Genomic DNA, 21409 nt, shown 5'->3' on the forward strand with positions numbered 1-21409 from the left:
TAGGTTTGCAACTTACAGATAAACCCCTGAACACCAGAACAGCAAACTCAAGATTGCTACAGCACAGACATTGTCTCCAGATTTTGATGCAATAATTCAGAGCAAGAGGTATTAGTTATCAAAGATAGATAAACAAAATATTGCAAGAGTGCTAATATTTTCAGAATATTTTAAATTTTAAAAAAATCTTCAATTGCATTTGTCTGTGTCCTTTATACAGTTTATACCTCTGTTGCCTGGCATTACATTTTATGACACACATGGCCTGGCCTGACAAGGACTCATTAATGTCAGATCCAGCCCTCATAACAAATGAGTTCAACGTTCCTGATCTACACTACATAACTGAAGTTAATTGAGGCAATCATTTTGTGGCTGGCTCCATCTCCTGCAGCAGCCATTCTGTTGCAGCTCCTACTATGTCATCTCAGAATTCCAACTGTATCCACAGGTTCAAAAAGATAGACCCATAAGCAGGTATCACTTGAGATCACAGATGGAAGATGACAGGTGATAATATCCAACAACAAAAGAAGCTCCTCCCACAAATAAAAACCAGTATAGGAGGAAAGAAGTTTTAGCTCAGCCTGCTCTCAGTGGTACTAGTTCTTTCTCTCTTTTTCTATTGTTATATAAATGTGTGTGTGTGTGTATCTGCACTTGAAAGTCATGATTTGATTCACTGGCTTTCTAGTCTGCTCTTCCCACAAATGGGCTCAGGGTGGGTTACAATATAACCACAAAACAATAAAATTATGGCAACCTCTGATGGCTGACACCTATGGGGGGCCTGGAGGATATTCAGAGAGGTGGCTGAATAAAGTCTGCTCGACCTCTCAACAGCTGATATTCCAAGGAGGTCTCCCATTCAAGTGCCAGAGTCCATCCTGCTGAACTAGTTTTCCGACTTTCAGGGAGGAATTTTTCCCCATACTAGCAAACTGTAAAAATGGCATTCCCAGCCAGAAGTACGTTACTACGTTTACTTCATCATTCTTTTGCATGAGTATATTTAGTGCCTTCAGTTGACTGAACCCACTGCCACTAATCTTTCCAACCACTACACATTCTTTTATTTGTGAATGACAATTTTCATTACTTTAAGTTACCTGGCAGTACTCAGTTATATTACGTAAGTTCTAGTAAGAAGAATGTCAACTTTTTCCTGCCTAAAAGTTAATATTACTTTCACTACAGATGGAAACTGTAAATGGTGATAAAGGGACTGGCTTACAGCTTCCATGTCTAGCCCAGAGTCAGCAAGCTGTCTGACTAGACACCTCAGCCACTTGTCAAGTGCCAACATCACCTCATCATAATTCAGTGGAGGTGGAAAGCCAGCTGAACAAGAAAGCAATTATGCAGTCCCATTTCTGATACATCACTCAGATGGCTACACTGTAGAAGCTAAAACAGCCCCAAATGAGGATGGATTAAGAGTATGCTGGACAGAGATACAAACTATTTCTTATGCTTTCTTCATGTCCCTCCTTCACAAATGTTTAAAATCAGGTTGCATGTACCAGGTAAACTAAGGCACTCCCCATTTACACTTAAACAGCCTTGATGTACATGACAGAGTTTAATTCTCCATTTGGCTTTCAGCTGTTTGCTAAAGGCCATATGCCCTGGTGCCTTATTTTTAATCCTATTTCACTGAAGTATCTCAGCTGCCATCAAACAGCATTAGAGAATATGCAATATTTGAGCTTTTAGACAAGAAAATTTTGAGCGTACTGAATTCAGGTTTAATTGAGCCCCATTAGCCAGCGATGCTGGCACACCAACCTTCAATGTTTGTGCTCAGGATAGCAAGTGCTATAACTGCTCACAATAGAAAGTGCTATAATTTTAGCTTACAGCCTAGGTATGGCTTTTGTTATAACTGATCAGGGGTTTTTGCTCACAAAACAAACACCTTGAGTGACTGCTAGATTTGTCTGCAGATAGGGCTCAGAAATTATGTAGTTATTTCTTCCACCAGGGCAAGGCTGGGGATCTTTACAGTGCCTTGAACAAGAGGAAACTTGATGCTGATTCCCAGGAATCCCAATTATTTACCACCAGTAGGTTGTAACATATTACATTTTATGTCATTCACCTCAACTTGTGTCCCCAAAGTATCTGAGAAGTAGGTGACTGTTACTCCTGGCCACATCCTCCTCTGTGCTTACTGCATTCCTTCTAGCCACTGTTTCAAGATAAGTCTGCAGAAATCTAAGACTAAACAAAGCAGGCGTTCTCTGGCAGTCAAGTGATAAGCTACACAAGCCCTAGCATGTCTCATTCCTACCTTTTTCCAAGCCTCAGAATCAGATACTCCAACAACAGTGAGGAAAATTTTGCATCCTCCTTTATCTCACTGAGTTCCTGATACCAATGGAGAACAATCATCCAGCATTCTCATCTGCTATTCTGTCTTGGTCAACATTTCGACATTTGGCCACTATGCTACCACATCTAGACTCAAAATCCTGCTCAGTTATCTAAGCAAGCAGCAACTTGTTCCTCTCTTTAGAACCACCAGGGCCCAGAAGTACATTGTGTATTGCACAGAAGCCACAATTATCACATCAAATGCATAAAAGCAGATCCATTTCACAACATAGACCACAGATGACAGCTAGCCAAAATACCATGAATACAAGTTTTAACCAGCAGAACAATTAAACTTCTAATTCACCGGCGAGAGAAAAGTTTAAATGAGGCTGAGAACCAGAAACATACTATTTTTTTCAGGATATTAAGATTCTATTTAACAGTAACATAAAAAGAAAACATTACAGATTTCCTTCTGAAAATTGGAAGCAACATTTATTACATCCTCCTTCCCTTCTTTCAATACCTCAACAAGTAAACTACACTGACAATAATATGCCACTTCAATTGATCAGAAGAATCAACTAATCCTCTTGAAAGCTTTACAAAAAAAAAGTCCCATGGCTGACAAACAATGGGACTGGGGGAACAGTGCATTCAGCACTCCCCTAAATTTCACAGCTCCCAAATTTTACAGTGAACTTCTGTTTTTGCACCAGTTAATTATCATAATACAAGCCAATCCATGGGATTTTAGCTTATTTACTTTATTATTACTACATCTTTCTCTTTTGAGAGCCATCTTATAATTCTGAGATAGTTGGAATGACCTGAAGGCAACTAATGTGCACATTCCATATTTACCAAATTCAAGCCTTAAAAACACTTTAAACTGCTTTATTTTGGGCTTTCTGTAGCCAAAGTATTCACAAAAATTGTCCCTATCTACAACAGCTGCATTCAGATAGGTGAGCTAAAGGTGTGGTTTTAGAATACGATTCTTCTAATTTTTACTATAACGCTGTGGTAGGTCTACCTTTCTTACAAGGATGCCATCAGTATGACTGAGCCCTAGTCTGGTGTATGCAGCCCAGACCTTGGATACTTGGTGTAGCTTTGCCTCTAGTATACTTGAAAAACCAGAAATGCAGACCAAGTTCTTTACTGTAGCGAAGCCTGTGTGCCTTCCTGTTCAAGTCAAGGGGGCCAACATTTGCTACTTGCAGATCCCATATGGATGACTAACCATGGCTTAATGCAGTGCTCTTCAGCCCATACATGATGAACGTAAGAGAAGCCATGTTGGGTCAGGCCAATGGCCCATCCAGTCCAACACTCTGTGTCACACAGTGGCCAAAAAAATCACACACACACACACACTGTGGCTAATAGCCCCTGATGGATCTCTGCTCCATATTTTTATCTAACCCCCTCTTGAAGCTGTCTATGCTTGTAGCCACCACCACTTCCTGTGGCAGTGAATTCCACATGTTAATCACCCTTTGGGTGAAGAAGTACTTCCTTTTATCCGTTTTAACCTGACTGCTCAGCAATTTCATCGAATGCCCACGAGTTCTTGTATTGTGAGAAAGGGAGAAAAGGACTTCTTTCTCTACTTTCTCCATCCCATGCATTATCTTGTAAACCTCTATTATGTCACCCCGCAGTCAACGTTTCTCCAAGCTAAAGAGCCCCAAGCGTTTTAACCTGTCTTCATAGGGAAAGTGTTCCAACCCTTTAATCATTCTAGTTGCCCTTTTCTGGACTTTTTCCAATGCTATAATATCCTTTTTGAGGTGTGGCGACCAGAATTGCACACAGTATTCCAATGAGACCGCACCATCGATTTATACAGGGGCATTATGATACCAGCTGATTTGTTTTCAATTCCCTTCCTAATAATTCCCAGCACGGCGTGGGCCTTTTTTTATTGCAATCGCACACTGTCCTGACATTTTCAGTGAGTTATCTACCACGACCCCAAGATCTCTCTCTTGGTCAGTCTCTGCCAGTTCCCACCCCATCAACTTGTATTTGTAGCTGGGATTCTTGGCCCCAATGTGCATTACTGAACCTCATCTGCCACGTTGATGCCCACTCACCCAGCCTCAACAGATCTCTTTGGAGTGCCTCACAATCCTCTCTGGTTCTCACCACCCTGAACAATTTAGTGTCATCTGCAAACTTGGCCACTTCACTGCTCACTCCCAACTCCAAATCATTTATGAACAAGTTAAAGAGCATGGGACCCAGTACCGAGCCCTGTGGCACCCCACTGCTCACCGTCCTCCACTGCAAAGACTGCCCATTTATACTCACTCTCTGCTTCCTATTACTCAGCTAGTTTTTGATCCACAAGAGGACCTGTCCTTTTACTCCATGACTCTCGAGCTTTCTAAGGAGCCTTTGATGAGGAACTTTATCAAAAGCTTTCTGGAAGTCAAGGTAAACAACATCTATTGGGTCTCCTTTGTCCACATGTTTGTTCACCCCCTCATAGAAATGTAACAGGTTAGTGAGGCAAGATCTTCACTTACAGAACCCATGCTGAGTCTTCCACAATAACCCGTGTTCATCAATATGCCTACTCATTCTGTCCTTGATAATGGTTTCTACCAACTTTCCCAGTATTGAAGTCAAACTGCCTGGCCTGTAATTTCCCGGATCTCCTCTGGAACCCTTTTTAAAGATGGGGGTGACATTTGCTACCTTCCAGTCCTCAGGAACGGAGGCAGATATCAATGAAAGATTACATATTTTTGTCAGAAGATCCACAAGTTCAACTTTGAGTTCTTTCAGAACTCTTGGATATATGCCATCCGGACCTGGTGACTTATTAGTTTTTAATTTGTCTATCAGTTGTAGGACCTCCTCTCTTGGCATCTCAATCTGATTCGGGTCTTTCATCACCCCTTCCAAAATAAGTGCATCTGGAGCGGGCAAACACTTCTCGTCTTCCACAGTGAAGACGGAGGCAAAAAATGCATTCAGCTTCTCAGTCATTTCCCTATCCTCCTTCAGTAATCCTTTTACCCCTTGGTCATCCAAGGGCCCCACTAACTCCCTGGCTGGTTTCTTGCTTCTAATAATGACTCTCAACAACATTGCAGAGCCCTATCTCCTGGGTCACAAGCCCCCTCAGAGCTATCAATTTCTGCTGTTCATCAGATTTGTTCCTCTGCATGTGCCACAGCACGAAGAGTACCACAATTCCTGCCTTTATTTTCATGCCTACTGAGAACAGCACTCAGAGGTGAAGAAGAGTTCTCCATGACTCTGACTTGTGGCTTGTTACCTCCTTGTGCTCGGTCTGCATTTCCTGCCCCTGACTCTCTTCATCTGTTGCCCACAAGTTCCAGCCTTCACACCAATGAGAATATAACAAAGGTCCCCCTACTTCCTGTCATGTGACTACCTGTCATATGGTTGCTGCTCAGTGTATCCAAAATCTGAAAAGATCAATAACCTCTGGCTTAAGGCACCCAGCTGTCCTTCAAAGCATCAAACATCTTCATGGAGAAAATTTTTCCAAGCCCTCCTCTTGAACGTTTTTATACAGTCAATCACTACTTCCGGACTATCCATACCACTATAAGAGCCCTCTCTGCTGACGGGTTACATGTCTTCAATTCTCAACACTGAAATGTTAACCATTGCTGCCACGAACTGCTGCCACCCCCTTTCACTCCTGCTCAAAAACGTCTCTTTGCTTCTAAAACAGTTCCCCTTCTCTAAACAGACTTACATTTCTCACACATAGAACCTACAGATGACATTTTTAAAGGAAGTGGTCACAGAGATATAATGATGGTTATGTTGAAAGGCTCAAAAGCCTCTTTGCTCTGCACACTGAAAGTACATACAGTTTAATAAGTGCAGGAACAGAAAATACAAGATTTACTCATTACTATCTTCTCAATCAAAATCTGTACCTTGAACTGTGAACTCTGGACAAGCTACATTATTTTGAACATCAATGAGTCTATAGGAGAAACACACATTATGTAAGATTTGCACAGCAAAATTCCATTTTTGCTTTAAAAACCACCAACCTTTAAAGAAATCAAGCACACTTCAACTGAAAAACATGTGAGCAGCTTTGATGTGGCATCTTTTTATTTTGCATCTTTTGCCATGATCTTTATGAAGAGGGGCTAGTGCTCAGTTACAGAGCATCTGCTTGACATGAAGAAAGTCCCAAATTCAATCCACATCTTCAGGAAAAAAAGGATCAGGTAGCAGGTGATGTGAATGACAACTACCGTATTTTTCGCACCACAAGGTGCTCCGGACGATAAGACGCACCTCGGAGGGCAGAGGGAGCGATCCTGGCACTTGCTGTAAGCGTCAGAGCTGGAGCCAGGCAGGCAGGCACGAGGGAAGCGTCAGGATCAGAGGTGGAGGCAGCGGATCGTCCCCCCCACCAGGAAGGTAGGTACCGGTACCTTCGCTCCATAAGATGCACACACTTTTCCCCCCACGTTTTTTTTGGGGGGGGGAGTGCATCTTATGGTGTGAAAAATACGGTACCTAAGACTCCTAAGAGCCACTGCCAGTCTGAGCAGACAATATAGACGTAGATGGACCAACAGTCATATTCAATATAATGCAGTGTGCTTATGATAGTTTATATAGTGTATAATGTGTGCTTATGATAGTTTACACAAAATCATACTAAGTGCCTGTGCACAGTCGCTGAAAGAACCTAACTGTCCTCACTAACTCCAGACATTAACTCCTTATTTGATATGTCTGTGATTGTATTTACTTACATTCATCGCTGCTAACATGATCTCTTCCTTTCTCATGGGTCCAATCCTTGCCTACTTTTAGAATGTAAGCTCCTCAGAGCATGGGCCTTTTTCTTTTTGCCTGTACTGAGACTGTATATGTGTGTATGTGTATTTTGTAGAACTATCCACATGTATGTGAAATAACTGAAGCCTGATTCTTTATAAGACATTCCTAACATATTCCAAGCATGGGTAGGTAGTTCTTATGAATTTTTAATTTTATGGTTTTAATATCCTTTCTATTATTTTTTGCAAGTTCTAATTTGGTTTATCCTGTTGATTCTTGTGATGTATTAAATTCTTCATTATGCAAGTATGATATGACCATGCCAATTATGGTTATAAGCCACCAATGAAGACTTTGTGCTGAAACAAGATTATTATGTTTTAACTGAGAGAAGATTATTATGTTTTAACTGGCATTATTTACCTTATTGAATGTACACATTTGTTTCCTGTTTTCAACCTGTTAACATATTAAAATACCAGTGCCATGTTTTGTATGCATAATTGAACTGGTTCATTTGCGTACTGCAATTAAACATTTCCCCCCTGTTTTCCATGTTCTCAACCCATTTTGTTTACCTTTGGGGGGGGCGTATTTCCCCCTTTTATTTGTGGTATGAACCAATGTTCCCTCTAAGCTGTGGAGTCTTGTGAGCAAACATTCTACTTTGTGAGCTACTAGCAATAAAGTTGTAATTTAGTGTGATTTAGAGAACATAAATTAGTGAGCTCAGGGGCCATCCTTCCTGAGCAGGCTGAACTAAGACAGAAATGTGTGAGCCAGAGCCTAAAAAACTGTAAGCTAGCTCACATGAACTCAGCTTAGAGGGAACATTGGTACTAACCCATAAAGCACATATATACAAATGACAAGTAAATAATGAACAATGATAATGTAGGGTAAGAAAATCCAAATACTTACTCAAGAATAATTAAGGATGACGTATGCAGACAGGCTGGTGAATAGCTAAGATAGGAACCCACCAGTTCCTGGCTCCAAGCCCAGCACTATGGCTCATCAGAGTTCCTGCCATTTCCCACAATGAGTTCTAAATCACGCTGGGCCTCGTGCTATGATGCATAGAAAACTTTCAAAACATCTTCGCTGGTAAATGTTTCAGTTATAGATTGATAAATGCTTACAGCTACGGAGAGTCCAGGTTAAGAGATATTTAAGTGAAGGCTTTTACCTAAATGCATTCCCAGTTCCACACAGCTTATATTCAGCTCCAGCTGCAACTGTTTTGGTTTGTTCCTAGCTGAAGCCTCTACAAGCTTAGTAACTTGATTTGGCTCTGCTCCAAAACCAGTTGAGTTTTCATCTGCACAAGAACATCTAAATATGATTCAAGCCCCAATGCTGATTTACATAGCCTGGGTACAGCAAATTAGGTCATGGTGCCCATAACTAGGGCATCAATAAAAAGAATACAAAGTAAAAATAATTTAAAAGTCCTAAAGCATTCAGTATTAAATTCCAAATTTAACATGGTTTTGGTTTATAAACTGTAAACCACTGAAGTACCAAACATTTGCCTGACTTCAACCTCCTGGACCTTTAAAGGGACAGAAGCCATGACAAACCCAAAGGGTATAAAAACCCTCCCAAATACCGTATTACTTTTATACTATCATGATTCATTTCAGTTAAGCCTAGTGAGTAAAATATGTCAATTTTTTCTGAAGCTGAGCTCTACTTCTGAACTGATGACCTGATTTTTTAAAAATGTTCCAGTTCAGTGAAGAAGTAACAGCAGCCTGCCACTGCATCCCAAACAACATGGGGCCTTGTGGCACCTTTATTGTAGCACATGCTTTGGTGAGCCAGAGCCCACTTCACCAAATACGTGAGCTCACTTTGCCTCATGCACCCAGAAAGTGGCTGCCAGTTTAGCATGGTGCCATGATAAAAATTGGGTTTGATCCTTGATTTGAGGAGCTTAGAAACACTGGTAGGGGCAGTTGTGAGTGACACAAACAATGCAACTTATTGCTACCACTCTATCCTAACACATCCCAAATGAGCAATCAACCAATAGATACCTCAATTTAAGTTCTTTAAAGCTGGTGCTGCTACAGCTCTTTATGTTCAACATGGGTGTCCAAAGCTGAACCCCATGAGTCCCAGGGCTGCTACACACAAGTAACCAGACTTTTCTTATTTTGTTAAAATGTTATGAGGTTCTGTTTAATTTCTGTCAAAACAAGGATATATTCTGTTGGCAACATGATGCACTAAAATCATACAGCAGAAAAACAAGAAAACTAGCTTCACCATCTAACATAATCTCAAGGTTTGCATTAGCTGACACAAACCTTAAGTCCAAGACTCAAAGGCCACAGCTTAAGCTTTTTATATAAGCAATATATAGAAATATAAGCATCTCATACTCCAAGCGTTCAGTCCATTAGAATCAAAGCTAATCCTCTATTCTAGATTCTTAGCTCAATTATAGTTTTTTGCCATGTGATGATGACATCCAATCAGTACACAGTCTTGCTAGAACCCTCTAAAAATTACCTCATCACTCCTGACTTCCTCCCTCCCATTCTGTGGCTCACAGGTTCTCACCAGAAGCTAATTACCACTTTTCCAGCTCTGACCTTGAAGATAAGGGCTACGTAGGCTGAGGAATCAATTAGTAACACCTGCAGGATAGAACAAACCCGTTACTATTCACAGTAACCCCTTGAGGTGGGAAGCCAGGGGTGCTTTGCCTCACAATGGGCAATGCCTACATTGTAAAGAGAATCTAATGGCTTCCCCTCAAGCATTCCTGGACACTGTTGTCTTGTGAAGTGCTAATCACCTATAATTAGAAATTCTCAGCCCTCTCAAAGGACAGTTCCCAGAACTTCTGAAAAGGGGAGGGGAAGCTGTGAACAAAGAAGCCAAATTTTAATGTAGACCAGGGTTCCTCAAAGTGGTGGCTGTGGATGACATGGCACCCACCAGTACTTCCCCCAGCACCTGAGCTTCTTAGGAAGTGGCTGGGGCCTTTGTAAGGCAACACATTTAAATGAAAGGGGTTTTCATGGATTAACAGCAGTAACAACTGTTGGAGGATCAGGAAGACATCCAGGCCTGTGGTTCCATTCTCCCTTCTCTTTCTGCCTTCTTTCCCCTGGACTTTCCTTCACTTCTTTTTATGGGCCTTCTGCAATTCTTTTGCAAACAGAAAAAGGAGATAATGTTTGCTTCCATCTCTTGTGGCAGCCATTTTGGGTTGGTGCTCAACACTCATAAGTCCAAAGTGCCTGCAGCCTCAAAAAGGTTACAGATCATGCTCCCAAATTTGTAAGACACAGGACATTTCAATGGAAATTAAACCACTCAAAGCTTCTTTATGATATGAAATTGTGGATATTTTTTCTTTAAAAAACCACATAGGACACGTGCTAGAGGTAAACAACCATGCCTTTATATTTGGGTCATTGCTCTGAGTGACCGTAAGATGGGGGGTAACAACAGTCATAACTGGAATGTTCATAACTGAGCCAGTATAAGCCTAAATTCTGCTGAGATGCAGAAAAAGGAGAACAGGGCATATTTCAGTAAAACTCAACCAAAGACAAATCAATAAAACTGCAAAATCCTAGGACCCGCTTTCAGGACCAACAAACTGGGAAACACTGTGTTAAAAGAACTGAAGATATGTTTGAAGCTTGAGAGCAATGCCTCCTGAAATCTCAGGAGCCTAAGAAGTTTCTAAATAAGATTTCCTGTGGTCAGAAAGGCAGGGGTGCTATGCCTGCCCAGCGCTTTGTCCCAGAGTGATGAGCAGAATATGAAACAACAGAAACTGCAGACTTAAGCAAAGAGAAATCAGACATGCTCACTTCAACTAGGCAGGCTGTGGAATTTCAGTTTTCTTGGTGCAAAGTTTAGATTGCCTGGGTGCAGAATTTTAAACTAAGCATGGAAGAATGCATCCTTGAACACAACTGCAATACAATCTAGTCCATTCAGCATCAAAACAGTGTGACAGAAGTAGATAGGCCATAGCCCACAACAACCAATGAGACAAACACTTCGGGAAAGATGCCACAAATGCAAGAACAAAACATGCCCAAACGTACAGCAGTTCTGCATGCTACATATTCCTCCCTCTCCACTCCAAACAGCTTAATTATCATTTGTGAAGAAAATAAAAAATTAAACCTAACGACACTTAGAACGAACTTTGTACGGAGCTTGACTGCAGTTGGACAACAGATTGTTCAAATATGCACCATCCCCAGAAACAACGCAAAGCAGGAAGAAGAACGAACAAGATGGCCTTTCCAGAGTCACAACCAAACCCAAGATCTGCTCTTTCAAAACAAGGCAGCGTATTTAGAGGGCCAGATTTCTATCCTTCTATAATGCTGTGTTTTAACTCACTATGAATTAAGCTGTACCTATCAATAGATTCAGGTGGGTAGCCACGTTGGTCTGAAGCAGCAGAAAAAAGTTTAAGTCCAGTGGCACCTTTAAGACAAACAATAAAACGTCACTACTTTGATTATTTGCTCTAGCTCTGTGGCTGTTTCCACATGGATGTTTTGCTCTGCTTTGGCTTCCTTATGGCACTGCTGTTTGGGGATGCATTCATGAGATATTGTCCTCTATTCATCCTGCTTCTGTGCCTCTGCTTTGCTTCAATCTTTCCCAGACCTTGTTGGGCACTATCTTTTATGGAAAGATTGCAGTCAAAGCATCCTTGGACACTGCATGAATGGAAAGATGTACATTTTTACAAGTCCTGCTCCATCAGCACCACTGTCCTTGCCTCCTCAGCACCTATGGCCATAATTTTCCCCCATACTTGAGAAGGCTCCAGGAATTGCTAGATCACTATAGCACAACCATGTTAATATGTCCTATGGGCTTATGGGCTTGTTTCCAGCTTTCATTTTTTGGGGAAAAAATAAGTTTCTAGCCCTTTTTGTTGTGTGGTTTTAAGGCAAAACATTTCCCCATATAGTTTCAAATGAAGAGCTACAGACTTACTTTCAAAAAAAATGAAAGCTGGAAACTAATGTATCATGGCAATAGACACTGCTATAGCACACTACTGTTAACAATCTAGCAATTCCATTTTTTTTAAAAAGTGTACTTCGATGAACAAGGGGGAGGCAAATCAAGCAAAGTGCAGGGAAAACTGATGCATAGATGCTCCATTCCCACTTGTGAATACTTCTGCATTTGCAGATGCAACATCTGCCACACAGTGAGTTCTCTATAAGGAAGCAGCCTATCATAAGAATCAGTTACAAGCCAGCTGCCCCTATTTAGCTATGCTTCTACTGACTGAGAGAAGCATGAGAATAATAATAATAATTTCAAAAAAACCCAAGAGACCAACCCTTGGACCCCTGACGACCTTAAATCAGTCCAGTCCTGGTTTATGATAATCCAGAACGCAAGATCTTTTCTCTGCGGCCACAAATAATTGAACTATTTCTTCCTATTCTTAAATAGCCAAAACACTACAAATCCACACAGGACTCCACAACTGCATTTGCAGATATGGGGCAATAAGACCTACGGTTAAGGTTAAAAACCTCAATGAGATGCTGCTTCCCTAAAAATAGACAAGTGGGACTAATTTACATGTACATGAGCACTGTAATATGGTAGTTCTAGTAACTTTTTTATTTTATATACAATCTATCACACACAATTTTGGAAATAAAAAATTATGGAAGCAGCTGTGCACAAGACCTGGAAGCTACTGTGTCACAAATCATTTATTCCCACAAATGCAGATAAGAGGAAGAACTACTATATTACTAAACAGTAATAATAACTTGCAAGGTGGTATATTGTCAACTCTAAGGATTACTTGACAAAATCAGGACACTCAAGGACAAGTGTCCTTGAACAGGTTTCTTTAATAACAATGAAATTATAAGACTCATGCCCTGACCTGGATAAGCCCAGGCAGACCTGATCATGTTAGATCTCGGAAGCTAAGCATGGTCGATGTTGGCAAGAACTTGGAAAGGAGACCTCCTTGCAATACCAGCAGTTGGGAAGTGGGGGCAGGCTTTATTCAGCCACCTCTCTGAATTTCCTCCATACCCCAGCAGAGGTCAGTCAACAGAAGTCGCCATAACTTCCAGGTACACACACACACACACACACATGCAAAAACAAACAAGATAAGACTCATATTGATTCCAAGTTCCAGCAATCACTTATTGTGAGCGTTTTGGCTCACAACTGAGTCACCCATGGGTCCAGATAGTGTCTCTAGCAATCTGGGGGACACTTTCATGTTGCATTCACACTACAGTAAATAATGCGTTTCACATCCAGATTTTTGCTATTATTACATAGCAAAGATCTGGATGTAAAACGCATTATTTAGTGTAATGTGAGCGCACCATCAGTATGCACAAAAATTATTACTCTACAAGTTAATCAAAAGGAAAATAAAAACTTTTTAAAATGGCCTGATGAAAACTTAAAATGCTCCAGGAGAGACAGAGTATGGAGAACAGTTCTGAGTCAGTTCAAGGAAAAGGAGAGGGAGGATTAGCTTACTCAAGTTCCTGAGAGCTTACACCAGGGTCTCCAACCTTTTCAAGCCTACGGGCTCTTTTGGAATTTTGATATAGTGTGATGGGTGCACCACAAAATGGCTGCCACTGGAGGTGGAACCAGTCACAAAATGGCTGCCACAATTTACTTTGTCACACAGTGAAGATCCCTGTGCTATGATAGCAGCAGCTGCGAAGGCAACATTTTTTTAAAAAAATCTGCACAATCAAATCTCAAATAGCAAATTAGAAGTGTTGCTAAGCAAAAGCCTCACCTGGCCCTGCCCTAGGGTTGCCATTCCAACGGTGCTGGGGAAATCCCGTTTTTGGGGCTTCAGCCTGCCACCAGCTGGCCGGCCAGTGGGGAAAGCCCCATGCCCAAACTGGGACAATGTCACCTGGAAGTGACACATTGTGCTGGGGGAGCTGTGTGGGGACGTTTTGGTATTTGAGCATACTCTATGATTTTGAGGACAAAAAAACCAGTTTGTCCAAATACCAGAGCATCCCCAGTGCAATGACATCACTTCTGGGTGATGTCAATGATGTCCCCACCCACCAAAGTCCCTCACTCCAGCAAAGGCAAGACCTAGCAACCCTACCCACTTTCTGAAAACACCTGATGGGTGCCAGGAAAGGTGCTGGCAGGTACCAAGGTGCCCATGGGAAGCATGTTGGAGATCCCTGGCTTAGACAATCTTGGAATGGGGAGACAAGATTCTGATGGTGGGATAGCATTTAAATATTCCCTCCCAATCCACCATCAATTAATTAAGTGACCCCCTCCCAGTCTCTTACTAAGCTTACCAGAGAGACAATATGAAGACTAATTCCAACTTACAAATCTTGGGAGATTTGTCTGTGTTGTAATTCAGCGTAATTTCGCAGTAGAATAGGCAGCACATTAAGGCTGTGACCAGTGTTCCCTCTAAGCTGAGTTATTGTGAGCTACTCACAGATTTTTGGCCTCCAGCTCACTTTTTTGTCTTAGCTCAGGAAAAATGGCCCCGGAGCAAACTAATTTATATAGCAGCTCACAACCTTAATTCCAGTAAGCTCACAAAGTAGAATTTTTGCTCACAAGACTCCATGGCTTAGAGGGAACATTGGCTGTGACCCAGAACTCACTTACTTAGGAGATCCACTGATGGCAATGCATCAGCATCTCGCCTCACACACATGCATCCCTCTGCTCCCTCTCCTTTTCATTTCTAGCAATTTCCTGTTATTTCCTCCTTCCATATATGCAATCTTCAATTCCCGAATCACAAAGGTTTACTTGCACAACTCCTGTCATTGAGCAACCAAGAAGTTAATAGCCTATAAAGCGTCCTCAGTGAACTTTGGAATCAACCGATCTCAGGAAGCAGAATAGCTCATTTCTGCAGCAACTGGAATTCTAAACCAGCAGAAGCTGCATATATCTCCAGCTGTTGTTTGGTTTGCACCCATAAAGATTAAAGGTCAGCTTCGGATTCGGATTACTATTTTTGCTAAGATTTATTTGTGGAGTGAGGGCCACTAAGCAGAGGACCAAGTGCTTTTGGCATTCACAAAACAGGTCCCTTTCACATCTTCTCATTGCTTTGTAGAAACTGTTTCCTTGTGGTGTTCTCTGATGTGGCTGCAGTATATGTGACCCCACAGCACACCCTGCTCATGTGACTGCAGCATCCACACACATCCCACAGCTGTACAGGAAAGCAATAAGGGGAATTGTTCCTATGCAGCTGCAGGTGTAAAAAAAAAAACAGAGGACATGGGAAGATACTTTATCCCAAATCAGACCCTTTGTCCATCAAGGTCAGTATTATTTACTTAGACAGGCAGAGGCCTTTCACATCACCTACAACTTGATCCTTTTTAACAGCAGTTGTTGGGGATTGAACCTGTGACCTTCAACATGCCCAGCAGATGCTCCACCAGAGCACATGCTGTCATACTCCTCTCCCCATTTCTAACTTTGACAGGCCAGATTAGCCACTACAAAGCTGAATGCTGCAAATGCACAGAGAACTGGTCATCTGTAATCAGTACAATAAGAATAGCTGTCTGAATCCATTCAGAATACTTATTCATTAGGAGCAGCATACAGCTGACACAAACAGCTTCTTATGCACAGAGGATCCTACAAGAAATCTATTTCTTTGCTGAGATTGGTACTGTTTGTGTAATATTCCTATTTCAGATACTAATGCTACACTCTGGACACCTTATACACTTTTAAAATCCTGAAGCAGGCGATTCCCATATTGTAGTTGAAAATTCACACATACATCTCAGAAACACCCTGATGAATGGCATGAGAAGGGAGTCAAAGGTCAGCAGCTGGCAAAAAATCACCCACCCCATGAGCAACAATTTTCTACTGGATCCCTTCCACTAGCATCTTTGTTTTTACACTTCCAACCATCTCTCTCCATGAGGGCTTGAAACTTGGCTCTTTAGAATCTGGAACCCATCAACCCATGCGAGCTATTTAGAATCTTAGATGCTGCATAATGACCACTTCCTGCTATTCAGTGCAATGGATACATTAGTCTAACCACTGTGCTATTGACAAAGGGAAATGTCTGCTGAAAAGCTTTAGTATGAGCATTCTGGTTATAAAGATAGGGTTTATAACAAGAACAACAATCACTAAAAACCTCCACTTACCAGTGGCATTTGCTATTGCGAGTGGAAGCCCTTGCAGCTGATGAACCTGGATTCCAGCTGCTCCCAAGGCCCCAAGGTTAATCGTCTGAAGACCCGGTACAGAGGACAGCTGAGCAGCATTCACAGTGACAGTGCCACTGGGCAGAGAGGCAGAAGCAATTGGTGTGAGTGTTGTGTTGGTGCTCCCTGTCTGCCCCAGGGACACTCCCTGCACTGGAGCCAAGGCGATTGTCTGAGCCTGTGGGTTCTGAACCTGAAGATTCTGCAGCTGAAGCGTCTGCCAGGTGACCTGCCCATTTGGCCCCACGGTGGGCGTTCGAATAAAGATTGGACCAGTATTGGGGAGAGTCTGGATCTGCAAGTTCTGCAAGGCATCCTGGGTAGCAAAGGTCTGGCCTGCTTGTCCTCCTTGCACAAGTTGAGGCTGCACCAGGATCTGCTGCTGCTGCTGATTCTGATCAGCATCTTTCTGCTGCCCCGACTGGACTGCAACTCCGGTAACCTGCAAAGCATCGGTGTTTTGACCACTGCTTGTCCTCTGAGGTGTCTGCACCTGAACGTTTGTTCCCACTGTGCCAGTGGTGGAAAAATTCATGATGCCCACGTTACTTGTGGTGGTGGCATTGTAGCTGTTGGCATTGGTAAAAAAAGAGCCAGAGTTGGCTTGGGAAGCAGCTCCACTGGAGGAACTGATAGAGGCACCAGAAGTGGCTGGCTGAGAGCCGCTCTCCTGAGAACCAGAGCTGCTCAGAGTAACTGACTGAGAAGTGGGGGCCAGGCTGGCTGCAATGCTGTTGACGGGCAATAACGTGATATTGCCATTCAAAGCTAGTGGGACATTAGTGACATACTGAGTTTGCCCTGAGAGAGCACTGACTCCTTGGATGGGGACAGCCTGCTGCAGAAGGTTTGGCATGGCAGCCAAGATATTGCCAGTCCCTGACCGGTTTGCAAGGAGCTGCTGGTTTGTCCCAGGGATGATCTGCAGCTGGCCAGAGGCATCCTGTTGGACACTGACTTGGGTGGCGGTGGTGGCAAACTGCAACTGTTGTCCATCCACAGTTTGAAACTGGGGGATCACCTGATACTGAATATTGGGTATCACTCCTGACAAGCTTGTCAGGACTTGCTGATTCTGCATATTGGGGGTGGTGGTAACCACGTACTGCCCAGCGGCAGGTCGGTTTTTGGATGACGAGTCGCTCTCATCGTTGCTGTTAGTCCCTTGGTCTTTTGGAGAATCAGAAGTCCCAGAGGGAGTGGAAATTATCTGCCAGCCATTGCCATTCTGGGACATCTGAGTTGCAGCAGCAGCAAGGTCCAGTTCATTAGAGCCCCCATGCTGTCCCTGCGAGCCATCCGCGTTCTCGTTGGGAGACTCAATCCTGCTGCATGTTGCTGCCAGCAGAGCCAGAGGGGAAGGCTGAGACTCCTAACAGGAAACACAGAAGGAGGAGGTGTCAAGAGCACATTTGCCAACCTCATGAGTAGTACGGAACAAGAAAAAAAATGGAGAGCATAAATGTAGAAAGCCTATCAAAAATAAGTGACCCGCCCACTACCAGAACCTGCAACTGCACTGGACCCTGGAGCACAGTACACTGCAAGGGAGAGAAAGAAAGCCATCTGCAATAGGATTTCCAAAGAATGGAAATCCTTCCCCACAGTGATTCCCAAACTGCCTTAAAAAGTTGTCCCAGCAAGCTGTGAATCTACAATCCACAGCACCTTTGGCAAGGAAATGATATAACTGAGGTGAAACAATTTTGTGAAGCTAACAATTCTGGTACAGTTCAAAAGACAGTGCACAAAGAACCACTATTAACACCGAAAGTAACAGTCCTTAATAAACTAACCCCCTCCTCCTTTTGAGATTGCTGGGCCTCCTATAGGATTTAAAAGGCCCTACCAATCAGCTGGTCTTTTAAATCACACAGGAGGGAGAAGAGGGGCTGCCCCCAGCCTCTCCAACTTCCTGTTTTCACTCCCGTGGCCTCCTCCCCTCTGTGACCCCCCCCCCAGCCCCCAGATATGGGGCTGTATCCCCCTAAAAAGATTGCTGATTGTTGCCATACATTACTTTAAAAACCCCACTCACCTGGCCTTCACAGTTTCCTCCATCATTGCTACAACCTTCTTCTATCTTCTCAGTTTTTACAATAACCATTTCTTCTGAAATATCATGGTCTGCATGAGGGTTGGGGTAGTGGGAGAAAGCGAGAAAGTAAAAACTGAATGGTCACAGATGGAACAGTCAGATGTTTGAAAATACAGATTTTAAAAACTGGAACCTTCAGTATCTTAAGAATTATAGACAAGCAATTCCTTTATGGCAGACAACAAAAAGCAATACTGGGTGCAAAAAGTGCAACAATCAAATCTCTGCCTAGTCATGAAATGTACTGAGATTGTCCCGAGCACATTCTTGTGCCTTGGTGTAAACTACCCCACTAAACCAGGGGTGTGTTAGGAATATCATGTATGCCACCCAGAAGTCTATGGAGGAAGGCTGGAATGCAAAAAAGTATACAAAATGTGGCTGGCATTCAAAGGACATTAGTCACTATCCTGCAAGCTATGGCATGTGTAAATCATCACCAATGGAAGTCAGATCTTAAAGCACAAGATAGTGTAGGAAGCCATCACAGTGCTAAGAATAAGACTCAAGAGAAGGAAGACTGCCCCAATTTATTTTATAAGAATACACCATAAGCAGACTTACACCAATGTAGGGTGGCTTAGGCTGTATGATGGCAAATAAGGCCAGCCGGTGTGCTGGATGGAGCTACTGAGCCTGATCTGTCTCATCAGGGCCCAACTCTCTCACCCATGCACCACACCAGACACTTCCTCTTCCTGTCAGAATGCAAAGCCTGAATGCTTGCTTGCTTTTCGAGATACAAGTTAAGACAGCACATTTTCTTGGGAACAGATCCCACTGTATTCTGTGTTCGCTTACCCTACATAGCCAGATTTGTTTTCAAGTTTTGTAGAAAGTACAACCCAATATTGAATCTATTCACCAAGAACCCTTTCTCAAAGTAATCCTATCATATGCATTTTTAACTTTTCCACATGAAACAGAAGCTGGGGGGGGGGGGCATCGTGCCCTATTTTTAACACCCTTCTACCAAAAGTACTTGAATTCATTCACACATTATTTAAGCACTGCCTCTCTAAATCCCTTCACAGTACACCTCTTCATAAAGGTGGTAATCATCGCAGACATCCCCCACTCCTCAGCTCATAAATACACAAGCAAAGCTACCTTAGCTATAAGGCTACTAAAAGAAAATTCAGATGATAGGGGAAATGAAACAGTCGTGAGTCGCTGTACAAAGCAGGCCAGAGCTATAAAGAAGAACGCAACGATTCACAAGCCAAGCAGTTCTACGTAAGTCTAATACCCCAGCAGCATATATCAAGGGACACTAGACCAAAATACAAGAGGAGTTCCAAATGGGTCAGAATCCCCATGTTCCTATCCTAACCAAACATCAGCCTTATTAGACTGTAGTAGTGAATATACACAAGACAACCAGAGTTGAAAAGACGGGAAGGTTTAAGAAACCAAAACCACAATCCTTTTAAGCTCATAGATTTTAAGGGACTTGAAAAGGAGTACCTCTGCTTAGGGGCTGCCCCACTAGTGAGAGATCGCCCTCCTAACATTTCAGACGAGAGAGGGGTCTCGGAAAGGGTTCTCTCAATGATTAATCCGCCGAGCCTGACTTGGAAGCCGCTTCCCTCCTGACGGGAATTTCACGACACGCCATGCGGCCTGCCTACGTGCCAGCCCCTGCTCCCAAGCCGAGACGTAAAGTGTGAGAGAGCTCCACGGGGTGGGGGGAGGCGCGCACTCTGTGTATGTGCAGAGGCACCCCTTTGATGAGGACCCGGAGGTGGCTCGGACAAAACCTATCCACTGAACCCTTTTCTTTCAGCCTCTCTCTCTGACGCACACACTTTTCCTGCCTGCCTGGCGTCCCTCCACGGCCTGCTTCTTCTCACGCTGCACCAACACCCGAGAGGAACTCAATCCTGAGTCGCCGCTGAGAAATTCCCACCCCCAACCCCACTCCTGCCCCACCTGGTCCCGCCCTGCCCCCCTCCGATCCTCCTCCTCCCTCCCTCCCTCAGGCCAGCTGCCCTCCCCCGGCTGCCTCCACCCCCCAATCATGAGCCCCGCTGGCCTCCCCGGGGCCCCTCCCCCAAGGCTTTCCCCTTCGCTCCGTCTCCCTTCCTCAGGCTCGTTACCCCTCCCCCGCTCGGGTCCCTCCGCCCGGGGGGCTGGGCTGGGCGGGGCGCGAGAGAGGGAAGGAAGGCGGCGCCCCCCGCCCGGCCAAGATGGTCCCGTCCTTACCGCTCATGTTGGCTGAAGGGGGGAGGCGAGCCCAAGTGGTGCCGGAGGGGTGGGCGGGGCGGGGGCAGCGAAGTCGGTGACGAGGCAGTCTAACCCCACCGGTGACCGCCAAAGGGTTGGCGAGGGGAGGGAGCTGCGCCGACACGGCCCCACAAGCCCAGGAACACGCCTCCCGACGGCGCGCCCAATCGCAGGGCCAGAAGCCAGTGGTGGAAGGCGGGGCTGGGCGTGAATGACGGGTCGTTTGGCCATTCAAAGATACAGGGCGGAGCGTGAAGGGACGAAGACGTGAGGGGGAGGTGAAAGGAGCGAGTGGGTGCAGTTCACGAAGAACTCGGTGGCGGTGCCCCATTTCGGGAAACGCCTCCCGAGGAAGCTCCACCCATTGGCGGGAGGGTGGAGGAGGCGGGGGATTGACCGAAAGTACGAAGAATTGTGCCAAGGGGATGTGGCAAAAGGCAAATAACTGACGTAGCAAGGGACCAATCGACGATCGCAAAGATAGGCGGGAGAGGTTTTCCTCACAGTGATGAGCCCGTAAGATAAAACGGTGGGACTGCGTCATGATTGAGTCGCCTCTAATCCAGTCAAAAGATTAGACAGAGGTGGGGCTCTATAAAGTTGCGTTAGGAGAAAACGGGGACAATATTAAGTAAAACCAATCAGCCTTCAGGGAACGATTAGAAATGGGCGGGTATATTTCAGAGCGATCGAACACTTAGCCAAACAGCGTTAAGGAGAG

General features: G+C 43.9%; 2 protein-coding genes across 2 annotated transcripts in view; both read right to left on the bottom strand.

Moving 5' to 3' along the window:
* SP1 (Sp1 transcription factor) overlaps positions 1-21046 on the bottom strand; it is a 43670-nt gene extending 22624 nt beyond the window's left edge. Inside the window, exons 1-3 of the mRNA XM_060253433.1 lie at positions 20668-21046; positions 18403-18491; positions 16305-17736 (exon numbers count right to left, since the gene is read on the bottom strand). Of these exons, the coding sequence (XP_060109416.1) occupies positions 16305-17736; positions 18403-18491; positions 20668-21019 (1873 nt within the window). The 5' untranslated portion in view covers positions 21020-21046. The remainder of the gene's footprint in view (positions 1-16304; positions 17737-18402; positions 18492-20667) is intronic.
* The window catches only part of METTL1 (methyltransferase 1, tRNA methylguanosine), a 1067043-nt gene that overhangs the window by 26897 nt on the left and 1018737 nt on the right, over positions 1-21409 (bottom strand). The gene's annotated exons all lie outside the window — the stretch shown is intronic.

Source organism: Heteronotia binoei, chromosome 13 (assembly GCF_032191835.1).
Source record: "Heteronotia binoei isolate CCM8104 ecotype False Entrance Well chromosome 13, APGP_CSIRO_Hbin_v1, whole genome shotgun sequence".
In the NCBI taxonomy this organism is placed as follows: Eukaryota; Metazoa; Chordata; class Lepidosauria; order Squamata; family Gekkonidae; genus Heteronotia; species Heteronotia binoei.